At 34.3% G+C, this 27474-nt stretch overlaps 1 protein-coding gene across 2 annotated transcripts in view; it reads left to right on the top strand.

Moving 5' to 3' along the window:
• Positions 1 to 27474, top strand: part of mcu (mitochondrial calcium uniporter) — a 130767-nt gene that overhangs the window by 53233 nt on the left and 50060 nt on the right. For both annotated transcript variants that reach the window (XR_015505438.1, NM_001077325.1), the window contains 1 exon segment: positions 8698 to 8811. Coding sequence is in view for 1 of the 2 variants with exons in the window: in NM_001077325.1 (NP_001070793.1) it covers positions 8698 to 8811 (114 nt within the window). In the remaining variant the exon portion in view is untranslated.

Raw genomic sequence — 27474 nt, 5'->3', positions numbered from 1 at the left:
CACTCCACATTGTTTCTGTTAAGAGACAAGACTTTTGTATAAGCAAAGTCAGACCTTACTGTCCTAATAAAAGCATTAAAAATCAAGCACTGATCATATTTTATTTTAGTAAATTAAGCGTAATCTAGAGGCCTTCGCCTTTCATATAAGCCACTTCTGATACCAAGTGATTTAATAGAAGTCAAGTTACTTTATGTTGTTCGTAAAACTCAGATACGTGACTAGACTTTTGTCAGGCAGTGTACTAAGTATGACTAATGCAACCACAGCTCTTTCAGGCTAGCATGTCTTCTGCAGTACTGCTTTTTTGGAGTTTGGTTTGTGGCCTGCATGACTTTATTTACCTCTTACTCCTGTTTCTCTCAGCCATGTGTCCGCATTTAGAACTGCTGCACTCTGGTCTTGTGTATCACGGGGGGCCTCATTACCACATGTTCATGTTTGTATGTCAGGTCATATATTAACTCCAAGTCGATTACTCCTCTCTGAATGAGAGCAGAACTCGACCTCATAAGGAATCTCATTACGAGATTCCGATTTCTGGAATTCTGAGGAGAGAGTAATACGACTATATCAGAATTTAGTGATTTGTTTCTTTGTTTATGCTGATAGGAAGCTCTTTTGCAACTATCATTGGAGGAATCTCTTAAACAAGGTGTTATTAGTTTCTAGAAACCTTCAAATGTGTGGGGTGGCACGGTGGCTCAGTGGTTACCTCACAGCAAGAAGGTCTCTTGTTCGACTCCCTGCTCGGCCAATTGCCATCTCTGTGTGGAGTTTGCATGTTCTCCCCGTGTTCGCATAGGTGAGTGCCCCGGTTTCCCCCACAGTCCAAAGACATGCACTCTAGGTGAATTGAATTTGCAGTGTATTAGTGTGAAAGTGAGAGTGTATGGGTTAACGAAATGTTTCCCAGTGCTGGGTTGCGGCTAGAAGGGCATCCGCTTTGTAAATCAAATGCTGGCGGTTCATTCCGCTGAGGCAACCCGTGATAAATAAGGGAAGTAAAATGAATGAATGACATACAGTGCTTATAATTTTAAAACCTTGAAAGAGGTCTGGGTATTTTCCGTCCGGTTTCATTTGGATTTATTTAAGGACCTAAGGGGTCCTTGCAGATGTCTTCTCGTCAATTCATGATGAGCTCATCTCTAATAAATTAACCTGTAAGTCAATATTCTAGCGGCTGCTGAGGCAATGATTATGACTTCATATTTTGTCGACTGTGTTGCTTTCCAGTGGTTAAGCTTCCCTCAGTGATGAAAGAGCTTTTTTACCTCCCAAACTAAAAGATATTACATAACTGTCAGCAATAGTGTGCTGTTTGCTGTCCTGCTATTGATAGCAGACATTTTAGGTGCAAAGTTGATCTATTATATTGTTTTTGCTCTTCAGGATATTAAGTATAGTCTGCAGGTTTTGAATATGTCAGCCTGTGTTCGCGGACACTGTGTCTACAGGCCTCAAAAGGTGAAATGTCCAAAATGTTGCTGTCATTGTGCTGGCGAAATTAAAAAGGGAAGACATTTGACCGTTGTTTTTTGGATCATGACCCGTTGTTCTTGGGACATGTCTTACTGTGACAGGCTAATCAACCGAAGTACATGTGGTTGCTTTATGACCTGCAGTTTGGCAGGAAAGGCAAAATCCAGTCACCACATTGCTTGATATTAAAGGTCCAGTGAAATTAATTCCTAGTTCAGAATGCGTGATTTTAACCCCGATTTCGGCTCGCCGACAGGTCTTGAAAAATCGCTGACAAATGCCTGAAATCACAGGCAAATCGGTGCTCGTGCACGTGAGTGACAATCACATAGTATAAACTATCAAAGACGCGATCTGGAAACAAAAGTCTGCAAAAAAGGCTTTTCTTACTTAGATTTTTTTTTGTCTTGTTCCTAGTCCAAATATCTAAAAGTTCTTAAATCAAGAAGCATTTTCTAGACAAGCAAAACATTGTCTTGTTTTAAGAAATAATATGCCCAAATAAAGTGAGAACTTTTAGATATTTGGACTAGAAACAAGACAAAAAAATCAAAGTAAGAAAAGCATTTTTTGCAGTCTAGGTGTGAAAGCACCCTTAAATATTCATTCATAAATATTCATATATTGTACATATTGTACAATTCATATATTGTAACATATACACTTGTAATCATGTTTATTTATCTGCACACTACTGATTATTAATAGCAACCTGCACATATATTCATATATTGCTACATATACACTTGTAATCATGTTTATTTATCTGCACACTACTGATTATTAATAGCAACCTGTACATATATTCATATATTGTTACATATACACTTGTAATCATGTTTATCTATCCCTGTACATATATTCATATATTGTAACATATACACTTGTAATCATGTTTATCTATCCCTGTACATATATTCATATATTGCTACATATACACTTGTAATCATGTTTATTTATCTGCACACTACTGATTATTAATAGCAACCTGTACATATATTCATATATTGTTACATATACACTTGTAATCATGTTTATCTATCCCTGTACATATATTCATATATTGTAACATATACACTTGTAATCATGTTTATCTATCCCTGTACATATATTCATATATTGCTACATATACACTTGTAATCATGTTTATTTATCTGCACACTACTGATTATTAATAGCAACCTGCACATATATTCATATATTGTTACATATACACTTGTAATCATGTTTATCTATCCCTGTACATATATTCATATATTGCTACATATACACTTGTAATCATGTTTATTTATCTGCACACTACTGATTATTAATAGCAACCTGCACATATATTCATATATTGTTACATATACACTTGTAATTATGTTTATCTTTCCCTGTACATATATTCATATATTGTTACATATACACTTGTAATCATGTTTATCTATCTGCACACTACTGATTATTAATAGCAACCTGCACATATATTCATATATTGTAAATCTGTTCATAGCTTATCCAACCTGTATATAATGTTCATAGTACATCCATCTGTAAATATCACCATAGTTTTCTATAACTGCACTTTATAACTTATTCCTGTATCCTGCACTTGCTGCTATTGCACTGCTGGTTAGACCTAAACTGCATTTCGTTGCATTGTACTTGTACATGTGTAATGACAATAAAGTTGAATCTACTCTAATAATCTAATCTAAATAATGTTTTTCTGGATATTAGCATCAGTATGTTAGCCTTTAAGGATATCTAGAAGCTTGTGTGGTACAAAACAAAATATTTGTATTTAATAGATATAGAATTGGGTCACGGTGGCTCAGTGGTTGACACTGTCACCTTACAGCAAGAAGGTTGCTGGTTTAAGTCCCAGCTGGGCCATTTCTCATTTCTGTGTGGAGTTTGCATGTTCTACCCATATTGGAGTGGGTTTCCTCCGGGTGCTCCGATTTCCCCAAGAGTCCAAAGACATGCGCTATAGGTGATATGAATAAACTAAATTGTCGGTAGTGTATGGGTGTGAATAAGTATGGGTGTTTCCCAGTACTGGGATGCAGCTGGAAGGGCATCCGATGGGTAAAACGTATGCTGGATGAGTTGGCGGTTTATTCCGCTGTGGCGATAAAGAGATTAAGCTGAAGGAAAATGAATAAAGGAATTACTGAAATGAATAAAAATGGAATAAATATCTATTCACACACATTCACACGAGTACATATAGACTCAATGATGGGCTCAAAATTATTCCGTAATGAATTAGAAAAAATATATATAAATAAATAAAAATCAGCAGATTCAAAAGAGAAATTCAAAGACAAATGTGGTTGTGAAAATGAAGTCCTGTTGACGACTCAATGGTTTTATGTAGCTTGACAGGTAATGGAGCAGAGACATGCAGTGAATCAATTGTGCCAGCCATTCAGATGAGTTAAGAGAGCTGCAGCAAAGCCAGCGTTGAGCTCAGCTGTGAAACTTCAATTAACCAGGAACACTGGCAGTAATTGTTTATGGTGACCCGAGGTTAAAAGCGCACACTTGGTGTGATTTGTTAATTGTACCCCGTGGATTCATAAGGGAGGAGATTAAAATGAGCAGTGGGACGTTTTAGAGGTTAAAATTGGGATGACAAACAAGTTCAGATTTTAGAGGAAAGTCTAAATATTAATTATTCTGCAACATTTTTAGCGATGGTCTGACTGACAGCAGTACTTTATTCTTGTTTAGGATTGGATATCTCGAATACCGCAGTTGGAGACCTCACTGCGAGTCTAATGGTTACTTTTCCCCCCTGAAAGTGCACTGCAGTAGATTTCCAGAAATGACTCTAAACCAACCAACCAACCTGATCAAAAGTTGTTTAGACACTTGCCTTTGTCTGTGTGTGTAGTAACTATCATATGGTCACTGAACAGACTGCAAGTGTGCCGTCTAAAAGAGACCACTTCAATAACATTCCATAAGTGCAAATCGCCAACTTTTCCCCTGAAAGTGCTCTGCATTTCCAGAAATGACTCTAAACCAACCAACCAACCTGATCAAAAAGATTGTTCAGACACTTGCCTTTGTCTGTGTGTAGTAATTATTAGATGGTCACTGAACAGACTGCAAGTGTGCTGTCTAAAAGAGACCACTTCAATAACATTGCATAAGTGCATATCGCCAGCTTTTCTCCTGAAAGTGCACTACATTCCCTAAAATGACTCTAAACTAAACGATTAGATTAAAAAAGATTGTTCAAAGATTGTTTCGTGTATAGTAACCAAGTTTTATTTGGATTATTCCACAGAAATACCTTAGAAAACACAAGGTCAGATTCCTCCAACCAAGGGAACTTGGGCAAGTCTAGTGGTTACTTTTTCCCCTGAAAGTGCCCTAGATTTCTCAAAATCACTCTAAAACACCCAACCAGAGTAATATGTTTGTGTTTAGGCACTTTTTGTGTGTGTAGTAACCGTCAGATGGTCACTGAACAGACTACAAGTGTGCCGTCTAAAAAAGACAACATCAATAACATTGCATAAGTGCATATCGCCAACTTTTCTCTTTGAAAGTGCACTAGATTTGCAGAAATTACCCTAAACCAACCAACCAAATCTAAAGAGATTGTTCAGACACTTCCTTTATTTGTGTGCAGTAATCGTCAGATAGTCACTGAACAGACTGCAAGTGTGCTGTCTTAAAGAGACCGCTTCAGTAACAATGCATAAGTGCATATCGCTAACTTTTACCCTGAAAGTGCACTAGATTTCCAGAAATGACTCTAAACCAACCAACCAGATCTAAAAAGATTGTTCAGACACTTCCTTTATTAGTGTGTAGTAACCATCAGATGGTCACTGAGCAGGCTGCAAGTGTGTCGTCTAAAGGAAACTACTTCAATAGCATTGAAAAGTGCAAATCACCAACTTTTTCCCCTGAAAGTGCACTAGATTTCCAGAAATGACTCTAAACCAACCAACCAGATTATAAAAGATTGTTCAGACACTTCCCTTTTAGTGTTTAGTAACTATCAGATGGTCACTGAGCAGGCTGCAAGCGTGCAGTCTAAGAGAGACCACTTCAATAACATTGCATAAGTGCAAATCACCAACTTTTCCCCTTGAAAGTGCACTACATTCCCTAAAATGACTCTAAACCAACCAACCAGATTAAAAAAATATCGTTCTGACACTTCTCTTTTAGTGTGTAGTTACCATCAGATGGTCACTAAGCAGGCTGCAATCGTGCCAATTTAGAAGAGACCACTTCAATAACAATGCATAAATGCATATCGCCTATAAGTGCAAATCACCAACTTTTCCCCCTGTAAATGCATTACATTTCCTAAAACGACTCTAAACCAACCAACCAGATTAAAAAAAGATTGTTCTGACACTTCCCTTTTAGTGTGTAGTAACCGTCAGATGGTCACTGAACAGGCTGCAAGCGTGCCGTCTAAGAGACCACTTCAATAACATTGCATAAGTGCAAATCGCCAATGTAATGAAAGTTTTGATGAGGTGATTTGAAGGCGGGAAATCCTCTCAGCCTACGCAGGGCGAGGGCTAATTGGCTCTGTCATGGATGAGTGGCCGAGAGGTTTCGCCCGCGCCTCAGACTCTTGTCACTTCAACAAAATGATTTAGTTGCTCACATTGACTGTCCTGTCAGTACTTCCTGTTTAAACACTGGCGACACAACAATTTGAAACCTCGTCTCCGGCTTCGCAAACACTAGCCTATTATTTTCCCTCTATTACTTTTTCTTCTCCTCCCCGCGCTGATGGACTCGACACCTTTTTATCTATCACTCTAGGAGCCGTACAGATGCACTGCAGAAGTCGAGAGCGATGGGCTCGGTGCCTGCATTAACTTAAGATAAGAGCTTTGCAGACACTGGAGTCCTTGACCCCGCTCAACCTGTGCTACATCTCGCCTACATATTCCCTCACATCCGCACACCGTCCCCTGCTGCCTCCTGCCTCTTTGATGCGACACACCACCTGCATCTGTCTGCAATGCTGAGCTATTGCATAATTAATTCGCAGTGTTTGTAAGTGGCCGTAATTGGATGGGGAACAGCTGCTATATGATGAGCTAAATGAAAGGAGGTGTGTTTGCGTAGGTTGTAATGGGTCAAACTTTTAGCTCGTGGGATACGTGGTGAACAGTGGTAACTTGGTAGATCGCTATACACTCATAAAATGATGTTTGCCATTTTGTTCAAACTACTTATTTACAATGAGCTGAAACAACAGAAATCTTGGCTTTTTTGAAAATGTATTTCCCAAATGATGTTTAAGTGAGACAGGACTTTTTCACTGTATTTTCTATAAAAGAGTCTTATTTGTTTTATTTTGGCTAGAATGAAAGCAGCTTTTTTACCAGTTTAAAGTCAATAATATTAGCCCCTTTAAGCATTTTTTTTCAGATTGTCTACAGAACAAACCATCGTTATATAATTACTTAAATGTCACTTTAAGCTGCATAGAAGTGTCGTGAAAAATATCTAGTCAAATATTATGTGCTGTCATCATGGCAAAGAGAAAATAAATCAGTTATTAGACACAGACTTGAACTGTACATTTGTAAAAACTAATAAGCTAACTTAATCCCTTCATGTTGTCTTGACAAATAGATTTTTGTGTATTTTTACAGTCTATTTTACACAACTTTGCAAAAAATAAAAAAAATACTGCATTTACTTATTTTCTAGCTGCTTTACTACTTAACTTTGAGTTGTTTACTTTACTTTTTTACTTGCTTATTTACTCATTTACTTATTTACTTCATTATTTACATATTTACTTGCTCACTTATTTACTCATTTATTTTATTTACTTACTTTACTTATTTACTTTATTTACTTATACTTTAGTTACTCATTTACTTTATTTACTTATTTACTTCATTATTTATTAACTTGTTCACTTATTTACTCATTTACTTATTTACTTATTTACTTTATTATTCATTTAATTATTTTACTTATTTGCTCATTTACTTTACTTATTTACTTCATTATTTTCATATTTACTTGTTTACTTATTAACGTATTTACTCATTTACTTGTTTATTTACTTTACTTATTTACATCATTATTTATTTACTTGTTCACTTATTTACTCATTTACTTTACATATTTATTTACTTTACTTTATTTACTTATTTACTTCATTGTTTATTTACTTGTTCACTTATTCACTCATTTGCTTATTTATTTACTTATTTACTTCATTATTTATGTACTTATTTACTTTACATATTTATTTACTTTACTTAACTTTATTTACTCATTTACTTCGTTATTTACTTATTTAATTAACTTCTTTACTCATTTACTTTATTTACTCATTTACTTTACCTATGGACTTATTTACTTCGTTATTTATTTACTTAGTTACTTATTTACTCATTTACTTTACATATTTACCTTATTTACTTTATTTGCTTCGTTATTTACTTATTTACTTTAATTATTTACTTATTCACTTCGTTATTTGTTTATTTATTTACTCTTTACTTATTTACTTATTTACTCACTTATTTACTTCGTTATGTACACATTTACTTCGTTATTTATTTACTTATTTACTAATTCACTTATTTACTTATTTATTTACTTTACTTACTTTATTTACTTCATTATTTACTTATTTACTTCGTTATTTACTCATTTACTCTATTTACTTATGTGCTTATTTACTTCCTTATTTATTTACTTATTTACTTATTCATTTATTCACTCATTTACTTATTCATTTATTCACTCATTTACTTGACTTATTTTTTACTTTACCTACTTTATTTACTACGTTATTTACTCATTTATTTATACTTATTTACTTATGCACTTTGTTATTTTTTTATTTACTCATTTTCCTATTCACTTCTATAGTAATTTACTTTACCTATTTACTTGCTTATTTATTACAGTGGTTTGTTCTGTAAAAAACATATAGCTTAAAGGGGCTAATAATATTGACCTTAAAATAATTAAAAAATTAAAAACTGCTTTTTATTCTAGTTGAAATCAAACAAATAAGACTTTTTTTCCAGAAGAAAAAAAAATAATGTAGGACATACTGTGAAAAATTGCTTGCTCTGTTAATATAGTCTGTTATATTTGAAAAAGAATACAAAAAAATACTGGAGGGCTAATCATTTTCGATGTCAGCTCTACATAACCAAACATGTGTTCTGATACTGATATTCTCCATCTCCTCCATTCCTGCAGGAGGCGCTGTCCATGTCTCTTGGAGGTCACCAGACTGTCAGGAGAGCACACGGTCTGAGAACAGGGGGAAGGTGTGCGCTGTTCTGCCACCCCAGTGCCACTCTGACAGCCCAGGTCAGTGCTTTACTCTTGATGATACATTCTCAGCCAAGGCTACACTTGGGAGATGTTTAAGCCGTGTTCCAAATGTCGGCCGTAAACTCTAACCAGTTCACACAGACTCAAAGTAAAACGTTGATAGAGATGGTACTGTAAAATACAAGCCTACACCGACAATTTAGAAAGGTGAAAGCATTTTTTTTCATGGCAAGTTGACATTTGCATGGAATTGCTCATATGTGGATAAGTTTGTCAGTGATTTATTATATAGTGACATTTCTCACTTACCCCCAGCCCTAAATAAGTATTTAAAAGCACTTTTATAGTGCCTAAAAGTCTTTACTAATAAAAAACTTAAAGCAAATCTAGTCTAAATTTGTCCTTTTGAGTAGGAACCATTATATAGTATGTGAAGGAACCATCGGTTTTGCATTGACAGTGTATTCCCCTGGGTGGAATTTACAAAGCTCGGCTCCATGTAAAGACTTTGCATCACATTGCATCATATTTGCATCACATCCTTTCCATCCGTTTCACTTGCAGATGTTCTCATGCAGTCGTTGTACTTTTTAAACAGTTATTTGACTTTTATTTCATTATACATTTTTAAAATAAACATTTATTAATTTTTCCCTGTCATTAAAATAATTTAATAAATTATGAGGGAGCAAAAGACTAAACAGCATTCAAAAGATAGTAAAACTGGGTCTCATGATCATTCCATCTTAAAAATAACCATTAATATACATTTTAACGGGGACCTATTATGCAAAGATCACTTTTAAAAGGGGTTTAAACACAGTTGTGTGGCAACAGTGTGTGAATATAGCCAGCCTCTAATGTCAAAAAGGTATTAATTTGATTTTCTATAATCACACTTGATCAAAACAGTCTGCAGAAACACTTTGATTGACATTCTCCCTTTGTACGTGTCATCAGAGGGAAAAAACCCTGCCCTCTAGTGATGATCTCCCCCTCATTAGCTTAGGACGTTAGTCTTGGCTTTTTTGATCTGCCACTATGCTGACACACAGGCATTTGTAGCTCCGCCTAGGGCTGTGCGATTAATCGAAATCGAATCGTAATTAGAAACATTGCAATTAGCTAATTGCAAGAGGCTGCGATTTATAAAATGTGTTATTTAATTCCCCCCTCCCATAGATTTACTCAAAGGAGAAGAACCCCCAAAATGTCTATATTGCAACAGAAACCAAACTGTTAAACATATTCTTGTGGAATGCCCTATTTTTGATGTTATCAGACAACAATTTTTATCTGGAGAGACTTTATGAAATATTTGGAAATGTGAATCCTTCTGAAATTATACCGTTTTTATTGAAAGGAAAACTGTTTTTTTGTTATAAATTATCATTATTATTATTATTTATGTATTTTACCTTGTGTATTATTTATTGCTGTTGATGACTTTAAATTGTTAGAATATTTGGTAACACTTTAGAATAACCATCCGTTATAACTAGTTAATAGTTCATTAATAAACTGTTAGTTAATGAGTTATAAATTACTTGTTAAATAAAAGGGTCACTTTACAATAAGGTTCATTAGTTAATGTTAAGTAATGCATTTACTAACATGAACAAACAATGAACAATGCATTTGCTACAGTATTTATTCATGTTAATAAACGTTAGTTAATGAAAATACAGTCGTTCATTGTTAGTTCATGTTAACTCATGGTGCATTAACTAATGTTAACAAGCATGGACTTAAATGTTAATAATGCATTAGTAAATGTTCAATTATGATTAATAAATGCTGTACATGTGTTGTTCATGATTAGTTCATGTTAGTAAATGCATTAACTAATGAACCTTATTGTAAAGTGTTACCAATAAAAGTTATTTATTTATTTTTAGAACTGTGCCTTCTCGATAACCAATAGATAACTTACAAGCTGTTAGTTAACAAGTTATAAATGGTTTGCTAACTGTATTTTAATAATTTATAACTTTACCTAATAAATTAGTATTAGACCATGAACAAGCTGTTGGTAAATTACTTACTAAAGACTTGTTAGGTATCAGTTAATAGTTTATACATTCCTCATTTACTAAGTTAATAAATGAAGAGTAGTTGCGACTTTAGAATAACGTCCCAATAACATACCTTTTCTAATAACTAACATTTGACTGATATATTAACTCACACTTTACAGATAAGTTGTTCATAGTTTGTTTACGATTTAATAACATCAATGAAACTTTTGTTGAACTTTTTAAATAAAATATTTTTAAATTATTTTGTTTTCACGTTTAGCACCAAAAGGGGCCAAAGCTCATGGGTTTGTATTCTTGTATACTGCTGCATATTTTAAAAATCACATCAAATTTCTGTAGCTTGAACTTGTTTCATCCGTTTGCTGTTTTACAAAGTTTCACTGGTGTTAGTAGATGGTTAACAAACTATGAACAACTGATCTGTAAAGTGTGAAACAAAATATTAGTTAAGTGTTAGTCATAAACGTTATTGCAACGTTATTCTAAAGTTGCAACTGTTCCTCATTTACTAACAGTTAATAAATGGAGAATAATTGCAATAGAATAACATCCCAATAATGTATATAAACTATTAACTGATACTTAACAAGTCTTCAGTAAGAAATTTACCAACAGCTTGTTCATGGTCTAATACTAATTTATTAGGTAAAGTTATAAATCATTAAAATACAGTTAACAAACCATTTATAACTTGTTAACTAACTGCTTGTCAGTTATCTATTGGCTATCTATGATGCACAGTAATAAATAATTAACAAACTATAAATTTTTTTAACAAGTTATTTAAAACTTAGCAACAGTTTATTAATGGACTAATAGCTAGTTATATCAGATAGTTATAAATAATTAACACACTATTAACTATTATTTATAAATAAGTCATTAATAACACATTAAATAACAGTTTATTACTGATCTATTAGCTAGTTATAATGGATAGTTTTTCTAAAGTGTTACTGAATATTTGTATAATTATAAAAAGTGGTATTTATAAAATGTGGTAAACTTGATCTGTTTTTTTTTTTTTTTTTTTTTTTTAACATGGCATAACCATAGAAGCTTTGGTTGTGGACTTGTGTTAACTTGTTTCCATGTACTTGCGTTTACATGTTTCCACATACTCTCACGCTAATATTTTCTCGGAATACCTCTAAATGACAAAACGATGTTTTATCGCAGTTTGTCAAACCGTGATTTTCATAGTTGTGGACTAATTTTGACCTGTGCCATTGGACTCGTGTTAACCTGCGTCTACAACGTCACACACATGCTGATATTTTCCGCTGTATGGTGTTTTCCACGTCACTTCTTGTGTTTCGGGACAGTTAAAAGTGTTTTGCGTCTCGTGTAATGTAAATTTGTTTCGTCCTTCGTAAAATCGTTTTTTTCCAATGTAATTGTGTGCTATGATAGATAAAAATGTTTTCCACAATGTAAATTTGTCTCGAGCTTTGTGAAGCGTTTCACACTTTGTAATGTTGTTTTGCACTTCCCAGTCACCGTACACAAGAGACTTATGTTACATATAAAAAGTGGGATAGTAGGTCCTCTTTAAGGTTTGAACGTTCATCTCTAATGAATTATGACTCCGACTCCTGGAAGCTTTTTATTTTACCATGTGCAATTTAGTTCCCGAAGTGCAATCCCAGCATAATGGAATTGATGTCTCCTGCGTGATCATTTCATTCTGGCTCCTACTCATTGTAATTCTCTTTGACAGGGGATCAATTGAGGTGAATCTATAGGAGAAACATTGGGATTGAGTTTTATTTATTTTATTTTTTTTCCTTTCTGCATTGATGGTTGGCTTTGCTTAACCACTGAGGCGTTCATTTGATATTAAAACCTCCCTGTAAGGTAAAGTGTTTCACATACTGTAGGGATGCATATCTTCTTCCTGCCAGTGTGTATGGCATGAAAAATGCATGATCAGAGGAGGATATTTGTTGTGAGAGTGCTTGCCGTGATTCTTGCTGGTGCATTATTTTTTGTGTGTGTGTGTGTGTGTGTGTGTGTGTGCGCAGTTTGATTTTTGAAATAAGAAGAAAAAAAAAGTGACCTTTAGAGAAGTCCCGTTTTCAGAGTGTTGAGTGGGAAATAGAGACGTTCTCGTTCCTACCCGAGGGATTTGATGAAGGAATAGATTATCGTGCTTTATCAACCTCTTTAGGATAGTAGAGAGTGCAAAGACATCTTTCTCTCTCCTTTCACCTTTTTCTTTCAAGCTGTTTTTTATTCTTAATGCGGCAAAGTGTTCTTATAGAAAGGAAAAAGCATGTACACTCTCAAAAATAAAGGTTCGAGAGCTGTCACTATGGTGGGACTAGGCATGGGACGATAACCGTATACCGTGTATGATAGGGTATACCACGGTTTGGAAATGTCAAGGTTTTAAATCCACCCAAATTTTCTGCAATACTGTTCCTTAGGTATGTCCACATTTTTATTTACGTTTTTTTTTTTGTTTATTTTTGTTTTGTTTTTTAGGACAACATTATTTTCAGCAGAAAATAAATCTAAAGATGCCGTTTTAAATTGCAAACAAAACCTGTTTTTGAAACGAATGAAGACAGCAGATGTCAGTAATTAAACTATCCTGACATGTTTACTCTTACAAAATATTTAAAAGGTTTCCCAAAATAAAATAGATTGTTTTCAAAAGGCTACAAAGTTTTTGTTTTTAACCCAGACATTTAAAAAAATATATATATTAAAGCGGTAATCCCAATACAGTGATATTTTCATCCAAGCTTATCATACCGTCAGAATCTTATACCGGCCCATGACTTGGTGGGACCTTTTTAAAGGGTACATATTTGTACTTAAAGGATTCATATTGGTACCATATAAGGTATATTTTAGCACCTTAACAATTTTAAGAGGTACACTTTTGCACTTTTTAGCTACTAATATGTACACTTGGGGTATTAATTAGGACCCTTTAGTTATTAATGTACAGTTGAAGTCAGAATTATTAGCCCCCCTGTTTATTTTTTTCCTCAATTTCTGTTTAATAGAGAGCAGATTTTTTTCAACACATTTCTAATCATAATAGTTTTAATAACTAATTTCTAATAACTGATTTATTTAATATTTGCCATGATGACAGTAAATAAAATTTGACTTGATGTTTTTCAAGACACTTCTATACAGCTTAAAGTGACATATAGGGCCTACTCACACTATGCCATCCGTACCGTGCCCAGGCCCGTTTCCCGGATCGTTTGAGAAGTGTGAGTGCGCTTAATTGGGCTCAAGCACGGTTCACTTGGCCGGCCCTTTCCCAGTTGGAAGAGGTGTGCACGAGCCCGGTTCACTTGGGCTTTGGCCAAGTCTTATTTGTTTGATTTCAACTAGAATAAAAAGCAGTTTTTAATTTTTTAATTATTTTAAGGTCAATATTATTAGCCCCTTTAAGCAATGTTTTTTTTTCTTCGATTGTCTACTGAACAAACCACTGTAATAAATAAGCAAGTAAATAACGAAGTAAATAGGTAACGTAAATGACTAAAGAAGTGAATAGGAAAATGCTTATGTGTGAGTGCAAAACGCGCCAAAGCCCGAAACTGAAAGCGAGACGTGACTTTCAAGGCACTGTTTCATATGGATTTATTAATAATTCTTACTGTTCAGTGAACGCAAACTGCCGTAGTTTATTAAAGACGAGAACCCCTTACTGCACGACAGCTGCACCTTCAGCAGACCTCCTCATTCCTGCAGCACGAGAGCTTTATGATTGTTTATGAGCGCCAAAAGTGGCGGATCTGTTCGGCGAAATATCTGACTGCGTGTCCTCGCATCTCTAACGACTGTTTGGCGAAATATTTGACGGCATATCAAACGACTGAAACGATATAACTAGAGAAATCTCCACTGTGCTGCTGAGTGAGAGAGCGCTTCTCACTGAACAGCGCACTGAGCAGCGATGACGTAAGCGTGCCGAAGCCCGTTTGTGGTGTGAGCGCGGACCATCGGGGGAGACGGGAGGGGGGACAAGCGTGCTTTAGCCAGGTTCGAGGCAACTGTACCTAGTGTGAGTACGGCCTTAAAAGCTTCATTCAGGTATTTAATTAGGGTAACTAGGCAGGTTAGGGTAATTAGGCAAGTTATTGTATAATGATGGTTTGTTCTGTAGACTATCGAAAAAAATATAGCTTAAAGGGGCTAATAATTTTGACCTTAAAATGGTTTATAAAAAATTAAAGCTGCTTTTATTCTAGCTGAAATAAAACAAATAAGACTTTCCTTGCTCTGCTAAACATCTTTTGGTAAAATATTTAAAAAAGAAAAAGAAATTCAAAGGAGGGCTAATAATTCCGACTTCAACTGTATAATTTTTGATATGGTACCACACTAGTGACAAGTCTTGTATCTTAATTTTTAAGTGTTTGTACAAAAGTAAAGTACTGTAAACAATAAAGGTAAATTGTCACAACCACCTCTAAACTTCACAGCTATTGCCTGTTTCCGCTGAGTGATATGGTTCGGTATGGTTTTTATGGCCATTTCCACTGTCAAAAGTTACCCAAAAGTGAACAAGTGTTTTTTTATTTTACAGTGTGAACATACTTCAAGGCATCTTAAAGATCAAAAGATAACTTCATTATGCCTGTTAATATCAAACACAATGCTATACAATCTAAAAACAAATGATATAAACAAAACACACGCAATATGCTGTCATCATGTTTGACATTACAAAAATAGAAACCGTCCCAAAAATAGAATCAGCGTGTTTTGATGTTGCTTTGGTGAGGATGTGAACTCTGACTAACATGGAAAGCTTTTAGACTATCAAACTCACATTGACATACAGTAGGTGTATGAGCTGCTTATACTCTACAGACTGATTGAATAATCAATGACATTTTTCTCTGTGCTGATATACATGTACAGACTAGCTGAATCATATGTGGTTTGAGAATGTATGATCAGTTCTGCTTATGCATGTCAGTGTTATCATGTGCATTACACTCATTATGCATAGAAGTTACATTGCATTGTTATATTTTGAAATATAAGTGTCTTACAGTAATGATATTGCCTCTGTTGTATAATTGTTGAATTATCATGCACTTTTTTTAATTATATGTCATTATACAGTATGATGTACTTGAGTACATGTATACAATATTTACAGTCACGTTTATACATTTAGAAGATGATTTTTAGGGTTGCACGGTTGCTTAATAGTTAGCTCTGTCACCTCATGGCAAGAAAGTTGCTGGTTCGAGTCAGGGCTGGGCCAGTTAGCATTTCTGTGTGGAGTTTGGAAGGGCATCCGCTGTGTCAAACATATGCTGGAATAGTTGGCGGTTCATTCCACTGTGGCAACCCCTGATAAATAAGGCACTAAGCTGAACGAAATGAATGAAAATGACCATCCAAAAGCAAATGAACAAAAAGGAACAAGGCATTTAATCAAAGCTGTTATACATCATGATGGGTTTTTCGGTTCAGTCAAGTTGAGTGGAGGGAATAAGATTTTAGACAGCAAATATATTTGTATTTATTAACTTGTTATTTTTGCTTCTAGGATAAATAAGGGTCCACTGATTCAGTACCCTGAGCAGGTTTTTGAGTGTGAATTTGTTGTTTTGGGTTGAGGTTGGGAAGAACTATTCTAATGGTGTTCCTAAAAGGAAGAATAATAAGTTTTAGTGCTGCACAATACAGTTGAGGTCAGAATTATTAGTCCCCCTTTGAATTGTTTATTCTTTTTTCAAATACTCCTCAAGTATGTTTAACAGAGCAAGGACATTTTCACAGAATGTCTGATAATGTTTTTTCTTCTGGAGAAAGTCTTATTTGTTTTATTTCGACTAGAAAAAAAGCAGTTTTCAATTTTTTAAGGACCATTTCAAGGTCCAAATTATTAGCCCCTTTAGGCTATATTTTTGTTTTCGATAGTCTACAGAACAAACCATCGTTATACAATAGCCCCTTTCACACTGTGAAACCGGAACAACTTTACTGATTTATTAAAAAAAAAGCGCTGTTCACACAGGCGAGGACATCACAGATATTTTTCCGGAAAAGACCATTCTAGACCATATCAAGTTTTATTATATTTTATTAAATTAAAAACTATATTATAGCTAAAATAAAACAAATAAGACCTTTTACAGGAGAGAAAAAAAACAGTATTTTCACATACTGTGAAAATGTCCTTGCTCTGTTAAACATCATTTAGGAAACATTTAAAAAAGAAAATAAAAATTCACCGGAGGACCAATCATTTTGACCTCAACTGTGTGTTAAAGTTGTTTCATGGAATTATTAAACTGAACTGTTCACCCAAAAATGAAAATTGTGTAATAACTTTTGTCATCCTTCCCTTGCTACAAACCTGTTTCCATTTAACACAAAGGAAGATATTCTGAAGAATGCTGTAAAAAAAAACCCTGACCTTCATAGTATTTTCTTGTTCTTACTAGAGATTTCAATGACTGCTTTTTTTCTTCAGATTTCTTCAGAATTTCATGTTTTGTGTTCATCAAGCTAAAGAAGTCAATTTAAGTTTAGAACCAACTGCTTTTTTCATTTTGTGATGCAGTTCCTAGAGGGACGGAATATTAAACAGTGAAAAGGCAGTGGGTGTGGCTTGTTTTTTTCTACTACGAGCTGATTGAATGTAGTAAAGTAGCCATTTCATTCAGAAAGTTGGGGAAAAAGGGGTTCTAATAGAGTTATTCCAACCTAACCAAAGAACATAGAACCACCAAGAGGCGACACTCTAGTGTAATTTGGGAAACAGCCACTAGATGGCGTAAAATAAACCGTTAAAACCGCTGATGATTGTGATGGTAAGTGTTGTATTGTTGTCTTTCAGGTTGTATCTCAGCTCTAAGTGCTTTTTAAGTAAATAAATAAAAAACAAAGCAGCTGCTTGCCATCGCGACAGCAATAAGATCCAATGGACAGCCGATCGCTTTTACTCCAAGATGGAAGAATCCGGGGCTGTTGCTGGGCGCTGCTGTTGCAATGGAATGTTCTATTGAGTGTCGCCTCTTGGTCATTCTAAACTCATTGACAACAGACTCACCATTTGAATTTGTTGTCAAAACTGACAGCTGGAGGGGCGTGGTTAAGTATGTTAGTCCCGCCCAATACCTCAGACAGTTGTCATCTGAGAGTTTAACTGAAAACAAAAACAGTGAGAGCACTTTCAGCTTTCAGTAAAAGATTACAAGGGCAAACTATTATTTTTTTACCTGATGAGATGCTCGGATGAATTGTTCACCACAAAACTAGCAAAGGGAGCTAACAAAATCACTACGGCTAGTTTTGATTCCATGTGTATTTCCTATAAGTTATTATTTTGACAGTAAAAGAGTGAACATATGGCAGAAGTGTCGCAAAATCAAGTATGCAACACATTTGTGCGCGGATGTTTCAGAACAGCGATGTGTGAAATGGAGTTTTGCATGGCTTGGAGGGTCTGCGTTCATTTCCTTGAGTTGATGATAGGCTCTGGGGTTCATTCAAATGAAAACTGCTGCAGATTTATTGGCTTGGTTTATAATGTTATGCAAAAATAGTTTAATGAGCTTGTGCTAAAGTATAAACTGGCTGTTTCGCTGTATATTTCCCTATTAAACAATGTTAAAAGATTAGACAAGGTTTTGACAATTCGTGTTCTGTACCTTTATTAATCTGTTCAGGAGTGCACGAATGCACGTCTTGCTCTGTGTCTCTGTTGGTCTTTCTCTGGCTTTTACTCTTCCTGCATTCCTGCTGTATTAAGGGTCAGATGCGGCATCGATTGCCCTGAGCTGCAGCTGTTTTCTTTCTCCACTGAGAGAGAGAGAGAGAGAGAGAGAGATAAAGAGAGAAAAGAGTCAGCCAGTGGACAAAACTAGTCAGAAACAAACCATCTGAATGAATGTAGTTTATTTCATTTTAAGATTTACTTACTTTATATTTATTTATTTTATTTTTATTCTATATAAAATTTTTAAATGTTATTATTTTTATTTTATATATTTTTTTATTAATTTAATTTTGAATGTATTTTATATTTATTTTGTATATGTTTATTTTATATTAATTTTTTTTTGTTTATTTTAGATTTAATTTTATTTTATTTAAAATGTATTTATTTTAATGTATATATTTCTTAAATATTTATAATTTTTTATTAATATCTAAATAATTTTATTAATAATTGTATTAATTTTACTAATATTTATTTTTTATTAATTTTTCGGTAAATATTTATTATTTTATTTTATATTTTGTATAATGATTTATTTTATTTTATTTATGTTTATTTTGTGTTTACTTTATATTTTATTTTAAATGTATTTATTTTAGATTTTATGATAATGTTCATTTATTTTGTTATGTTAAATTATATTTGCTTATTTTATAATTATTTTTATTTAATTTTATAGTTATTTTTTTTATACTTTATTTATTAAATATATTATGTTTTATATTAATAACTGTAGATTTTAAATTTGTTTATTTGTTTTATTTTGTTTAAATATAAAATTATATATATATATATATATATATATATATATATATATATATATATATATATATATATATATATATATATATATATATATATATTTTTTTTTTTTTTTTTTTTCCAACAATGTCTTGCATTTTTTTAATTAGAAATTCTATTTAATTTTATCTGTATAAAGTTGACATGTTTTTGTTTACTTAATTATTTTATAGATCTGTTCATGTTTTTTCTATAATTGTTTGTTCGTTATTAAAATATTGAGCAAGGCTTTGGCAATACTAAGTAAGTCCTGCCAATAAAGCTCAATTAAATTGATTTAAATTGATTTGTTGTAAAGTAAAGAGAGGGAGAAAGAGCTGTACATCTCATTGTTCCCATATCGACGTCATTTATCTTCTGCACACACACAGATTGGGAATTACCCCATGTCACCTTAAGATACCGGATTGGTCAACTGACCAGCCAGAAAACATGGAGGAGTAACAAATGCTGCTTTAAGAAAACTGACCTTTCACCAAGTCCTGCTTTATTGTTATTGACCATAGAGAGCCTCCACAGATGATGCTTTCTGCCTTTTCTACTCCTCTCTAATGCAGGTCAATGAAAGTTGTAAGGATTTGAATCATTTTGTCAGCTCAGCGCAAGGTTAGATTAAATGTTTGACCCAGCATACTGGGTTATCTTCCTTTTTAAACTCAACTAATTTTGGATTATTATACTGTGGTGCAGATTTCTCTTTTTTTTTCTTCTATATTTAGTTTTTCCCCCCTTAACGTTCCTAAAGTAAATTGTAATCATCAAAATCAATGTCCAAATGTCTGATTTGAGTTAATACAACCTCAATATTATGTTCATAGTACATCCATCTGTAAATATCACCTGTTTTTTCTATAGATACACTTGATACAAGTTGAATCTAATCTAAAGGAAATAATGAAATGCCAATTTATTCAGGGTTTAAAGGAGACCTATTATGCAAAAATCATTTTTATGAGGAGATTAACCACAGTTGTGTGAGAACGATGTGTGACTATAACCAGCTTCTAATGGTAAAACCTGATTAATTACATTTTTTAAAATCACACTTGATCAAAACAGTCTGCAGATACATTTCGGTTGACATTCTCTTTTTGTACGTGTCATCAGAGGGGGAAAGCCCCGCCCACTAGTGTCGATCTCTCCCTCACTAGCAAAGAACATTAGTCTTGATTTTAAAACTGCCGTTATGCTGACACACTGGCATTTGAAGCTCCGCCCTCTTTTAAAAAGACCACAATCTCATTTGATTTTAAAGCGACAGTCACCAAAACGGCAGGATTTGGATTAAAGCCTAAAAAGGGCAGCTTCAAAGAGTTATAAAACATTATTTGTGTGGTATTTTGAGTTGGAAACCTCACACACTCTCGTAAAAAAAAGGCATGATTGATTCCCTTTTAACAAAAAAAGTAATTCTTTGGATGTAGATCCTGCATTAATGTTAAACGCATATAACATATTTGACATACTTAAATGTCTTGATTTGAATGCTGGCCATGTACGAGGTTGTCCTCCAAACAATTTTCAGGATCAAATTATCAAATGTAATTTGGCGGTGTCCTCTGAGGAATCTAATCCCGTTCGTATAGGAGTTGTGCTATATTGCTTTTTCACAATGCTTCTCATTTATTGTGACCTTCGGCAAACTGCACACTAACTAAAGCTGAATTCCCTGTGCTCCTTTCTTCGGGATTTACACCTTTTTTCCCCTCAACTTTCTGAGTAATATAATGGTTGTTTAGCTCATTGATAGCATCCCATGTGTTTCGCTATGTATTTAGGAGTCATTCATTTATTTTCTTTCAGCTTTAGTCTTTTATTTATCAGCGGCTGCCACAGCGGAATGAACCGCCAACTATTCTGGCATATGTTTTTATGCACCGGATGCCCTTCCAGCTGCAACCCAGGACTGTGAAACACCCATATACTCTCACATTCACACACACACTCATACACTATGACCAATTTAGCCTACCCAATTCGCCTATAGCGCATGTGTTTGGACTGTAGGGGAGCACCCGAAGAAGCACGCAAACATGGAAAGATCATGCAAACTCCACACAGAAATGCCAGCTGGCCCAACCGGGACTCGAACAAGTAACCTTCTTGCTGTGAGGTGACAGTTCTAACCACTGTGCTGCCATTTTTAAGCACTATACTTTAACTACAGTGATACAAGCTGAATTTGTCATTAAAATGTCATTAAATATTAATGATGCTGTTAAAAATGACCTGACAGAGGAATGACACTTTTAATGAGACGTTTTAATGACAAATACAGATTGTTTGGCCGAAAACGAGAGCAGAAAAAAATATCATGACACAATTATAATGCCTCATGACAAAGAGGAAGACTGGTTGTGATGTATTTGTTCATGTAAAGTTGACATTCTTGCATTTAAAATGACATAACCGAGCGACAGTTGTCATTAGCACACACACACACATACAGTCTCATTCAGTTATTGCATGATTATAAAGGTTTCGTGACATTCTTATGGACGCCGCTTCAAGTAAAGTGTTACCGAATGTTATCCTACTCAGTTTTTGATTCGCATTTTCAAAATATATTTGCATCTCAGTGTTTTCATGAAGCAGTATTCCAAATACAGCTGAAGTCAGAATTATTAGCCCCCCTGTTTATTTTTCCCCCAATTTCTGTTTAACGAAGAGAAGATTTTTTTTTCAGCACATTTCTAATGATAGTAGTTTTAAAAACTCATCTCTAATAAGTAATTTTTATCTTTGCCATGATGACAGTAAATAATATTTGACTAGATATTTTTCAAGACACTTCTATACAGTTTAAAGTGACATTTAAAGGCTTAACTAGGTTAATTAGGTTAACTAGGCAGGTTAGGGTAATTAGGCAAGTTATTGTATAACAATGGTTTGCTCCGTAGACTATCAAAAAATGTATAGCTTTAAAAGGGCTAATAATTTTTTACCTTAATATGGTTCATAAAAAAATTAAAACTGCTTGTATTCTAGCCGAAATAAAACAAATAAGACTTTCTCCAGAAGAAAAAATATTATCAGACATACTGTAAAAATGTCCTTGCTCTGTTAAACATCATTTGGGAAATATTTAAAAAAATACAAAAAAATTTAAAGGGGGTCTAATAATTCTGAATTATACTGCAGGTAGATGGAAGCCTAGCTTATGACTATTATGAACCTGTTCTTTTAAAGCAACAGATCACTAACTGATTTAACTGGATTGATTATTGATTTACCATCCGACTCCGTCCCTGAAACACAGGCTATTAGTCAAACAATTGGCCACATCCATTTGTTATGAACTGAAACTTAACTGGCTAGCCAGTTAAATGGTACAGGCCCCAGGACTGTGCGAGTGTATGACAGCAGCGTGTGTGTGTTTAGTGTGTGTTTCAGCTGCCAGACCTCCCAGAGCAGTGAGCAAGGATCCTTTTTTTTTTTGGTGCTCGTATCTGGATAATTTCTGCTTGACTGGAGGCTGTCTTTGTCTAGTATAATGGTGTCTTGATTTGCAAAACTGATTGTTCTGTTTAACCAGTTTAGTAACTGGTTTCTTTTAGTTTTAAGTCATGTGATGTATTGTTTTCTGATTTAAAAGTCTGTCCAAAGGTGTCTTCCTGACAGATAAGGTCAAGTTAAAATCACACATGAAACACGCATGTGAAGCACATAAAATGTGTGGTTTTGGAACCATTTTATGTAGAAAAAGAAACTGTGACTGATGTTTATCTAACCAGAAACCAGAGCACCTGGAGGAAACCCACGCCAAACTCTACAGAAATGCCCAGCCCGCAGCCGGGACTCATTACACAATGCTATTTGTAACTGTTTGATTTAGTGACTAATTCAGGGGTTCTCAAAGTGGGGGTCGGGACCCCTTGAGGGGTCGCGGAACAATGAAGGGGGGACGCCTGGTGATTTCCAAAAATCTATTTATGATTATTATTAGGCCATAAGAATTATCATATTTTATCCATAACCAACTCAAGAGAAAAAAACAGTCATTTATAGTTACTATAGTAGCTTTTTAACTAGTTTTATTGGATTGCGACCCCTGGGGTAAATACATTATATTAAAGACAGCAATAGCATCAGATGCAGCAGATTGATTTTATAACACCAGGTTAAACTTTCTGGCCCATTTACAGCACTGACATACATAAAAAAAATTAAATGAAGAATAGACTTTGGTCTATTGGTGTGTGTGTGTGTGTGTGTGCGCCATTGCATGCAAGTTTTCTGTATTTATAACCACCTCAGAGGATATTGGGGGTCGCGAGTCACTGGCATTGTTATTTTAGGGGTCGTGTGCTGAAAAGTTTGGGAACCCCTGGACTAATTCATATGATCTCATTTGCACATTTTAATTCAATTTGCTTTTGAAAATTGTTGATTTTTTTAAGACTAAACTTGCTTGAATTTTCACAAATTAGCTGGTTGGGCCACCCTTAGCAGCAACAACTGCAATCTAGCATTTTAGATAACTTGCAATGAGTCTGTTATGGGGCTGAACTGCATTTTTGAGGTCATGCCAAAGCATCTCAGTTGGATTCAGGTCAGGAATTTGACTAGGCCACTCCAACATTTGCGAAGCAGTGGTGCAGTAGGTAGTGCTGTCGCCTCACAGCAAGAAGGCCGCTGGTTCGAACCTCGGCTCAGTTGGTCTTTGTGTGTAGAGTTTGCATGTTCTCCCTGCGTTTCCGTGGGTTTCATCCGGGTGCTCAGGTTTCTCCCACAGTCCAAAGACATGCAGTATAGGTGAATTGGGTAGGCTAAATTGTCTGTAGTGTACAAGTGTATGAGTGAATGTGTGTGTGTGTGTGTGGATGTTTCCCAGATATTTGTTGCAGCAGGAAGGGCATCCGCTGCATAAAAACTTGCTGGATAAGTTGGCGGTTCATTCCGCTGTGGCGACCCTGGATTAATAAAGGGACTAAGCTGACAAGAAAATGAATGAATGAATGTTTGATAACTCATACAAGTGAAAAACCAAAATCCAGAATGCTGTTATCGGAGCGCAGAGCACTTTTTGACAAACAGTGTGAAATATTCAGATTCTGAATATAAAGACAGAATTTGTAAGATGGTTGAGAGTTTCCCCATGCTGATGTTTGGCGAGTGTGTGTGTGTTTGTCTGTACATATCTTTGACATACTGCCAGTCTCTGTTCAGGATTAATTTGTTTGTGGAAACAAATTGTGTGTGTTTTGTGTCTGCGGTATTGCAAACAAACTATCAACATTTTCCTGTGAAAAATGTTCAACTTCACAATAATCGCTATAATAATAAGCTCGTTTGACTTAGTGGCAAGTTCGTATGAATTTGTATGATCTCATTTGTGAAATTTATTATTATTTGCACACCCCTCAATTATGGGTGGGGTTTGGTGCCTCCTTTTGAAAAATCTAACATGTTTGTATGACTAAACTCACTTGAATTTGTACAAATTAGCTGGTTGGGCCACCCTTAGGCTGATTTATACTTCTGCGTCTAGCGCACGTGTATGCTACAGCGCAACCCAACAGAAACAGCGCGCAGAAGAATAAATGCACAGCTACACGCGTTGCATGCGCCATGGATTACGCCGGTCACTTGACACAGAAGTATAAATCAGGCTTTAGCTGCATCAACTGCAATCAAGGATTTTAGATAACTTGCATTGAGTCTTTTACAGAGTTGAACTGCATTTTTCAGGTCATGCCAGAGCATCTCCATTGGATGCAGTTCAGGACTTTGACTAGGCCACTCCAACATTTTTATTTTAGGTGTATTGCAATTTTTTTAATGTTGATTTAGTTTGTGTGTGTTTTATGCGTAATGACTATTGGGACATTTATCGGGACAGTTTACCCCAACATGAACATTCTATCATCATTACTCACCCTTATTTAAACCTAGTTTGTTTATTTATTTTGTTGTGCATATATATTTAGAAAATATATGAATATTTATGAATACATTTTGAATATAGCCTATAACCATTTTTTTTCCATAGTAGTAAAAAACAACTCCTGTGGAACTCGATGGTTACAGCACTTGAACATTCTTTAAAATATCTTCTTTTTTGTTCAAAGATCAAACCTGGTTTGTAACAAGTAAAATGGCGGGTAAATGATAAGAGAAGATTCATTTTGGAGTGAACCATCAATTTAACTGCAAAAAAGGGCACAGATTCCTTTACAGATATTTGCATGCGTATTTAATTTCCTGACCAGAGCGTGCTTAATCTCTTAATAATTTTAAAGAGGTAGACTCTGCTTAAACACTTGAATTGAGTCTCTTTGTTTAAGGCTTGAATCTGTATCTGATCTCCTGGGAGGCGTGTGCGCTAGAGAGGAACGGCGTCATTAACAGAAATGGGCTGCGACTGTGAATCTGAGAGATAAGATTTGACTTTAACATGAGTAAAATGTGGCCATTAAAGTAAAATGTCATTTTTCACTGTTTTTTTTATTATTATTATTGAAGATAGATAAGTATGTGCCCCGTCAATTCAGCGTAAATCCATTTGCACCCCTTCAACCGTATGAAATCTTCGCAGTGAAGCTGAAGGCTTGGAGGAATATTGATTCAGTCTCTTGTCTCTTAGGAAAATGAGTGGGTCGTGACATTTTAATCTCTGATCCTGGTTTCACAGAGCTTGCAAAAAAAAAGAAACAGTGAAGACCCACTCTTGATTTGCTCTTTCTGTAGACCCGTGTGGCTGTGTACACTCATTGATCTGCTTCAGCGGTTCATTTGTTTTTAATTGTTTTTCTTTTCTCATAGGAGCGTATGTATTGTTTCTGTGTGATTTATGTTAACTGAATACTCTACAGATTGTTTTACCTATAAGTCGTAAGTTTGCAATTGTGATGAGGGTGAAGTATTAGCCTAAAATCCTTCTTAGGATTGAAGATTCAAATAATGAATGGCAACTTTCACAAGCCTAAGCAGGGTTTTTTTAATGGGTCACTTAAAAACAAATTAAGTTTTGAAAGATACTGCTACATCTTTTGCTTGATTAGTGCCAGTTTTAGTTGTTTTAATGGATCATTGTGGGTCATTTTTGACTGTTCTTGTCTAAGTATTTGTTTTTCTGTACATCATTGACATGTAAACGTGTCTGAAGTCTGCTGTAAAACTCCACAAACACTTGTCTAACTCACTCATTGTCTTTTATTGATTTTAGGAGCTTTTAACATGTATTGCAGAAATCAAACATACATACATACAAATTAATAAATAAATACAAATGAGAAAAAAATGCCACAGCATCTCATATGGATTCAGATAAGGTCTTTGACTAGGCCACTCCAACATTTTTATTTTAGGTGTAATATTTATTTTTATGTTGATCCAGTTTGTGTGTGTAATGTCTATTATCCATCAGGACAGTTCACCCCAAAGTGAAAATACGATCATCTTTTACTTACCCTTGTTCAAAAGTAGTTTGTTTATTTATAACTGTTGATATTTATTCATCACTGTCCTTACTGATTTTAGAAGCTTTTAACGTACTACAGAAATCAAAACCAAACATACTAAATAAATAAATACATAAATAAATAAATAAATAAATAAATAAACCATTTAATTAATTAAAATAAATAAATAAATAATAATAAATAAATAAATAAATAAACCATTTAATTAATTAAAATAAATAAATAAATAAATAAATAAATAAATAAATAAATAAATAAATAAATAAATAAAATAAAATTCCACAGCATCTCAATTGGATTCAGGTCAGGACTTTGGCTAGGCCACTCCAACATTTTTATTTTTAGGGGTAAAGTAGTTTATTATGTTGATTCAGTTTGTGTGTGGAATGTGTTTTATCTATCAGGACACTATCATCATTTACTCACCCTTGTTCAAAACTAGTTTGTTTATCTATTTACAACTGTTGTTATTTATTTGTCAATATCTTTATTGAATTTAGGAGCTTTTAACATGTACTACAGACATCAAAACCAAACATACAAAATAAAAAATTAAATAAGAAATAGAAAAAACTATATATAAATAAATAGTTCATATATACAGTGATATACAGAAATATATAAGAAAATGCATGTACAGTATTTATACAGAGTTATACAAGGTTATACAGAAAAAGATTAGTATCCGCTTCCTTCAGGAATCCTATAAAGGAATTCC

This window comes from Danio rerio, chromosome 13 (assembly GCF_052040795.2).
Source record: "Danio rerio strain M-AB ecotype USA chromosome 13, GRCz13ab, whole genome shotgun sequence".
Classification (NCBI taxonomy): domain Eukaryota; kingdom Metazoa; phylum Chordata; class Actinopteri; order Cypriniformes; family Danionidae; genus Danio; species Danio rerio.
Note: the sequence above shows the minus strand (reverse complement) of the source record. Positions and strands in the feature narration are given on the sequence as shown.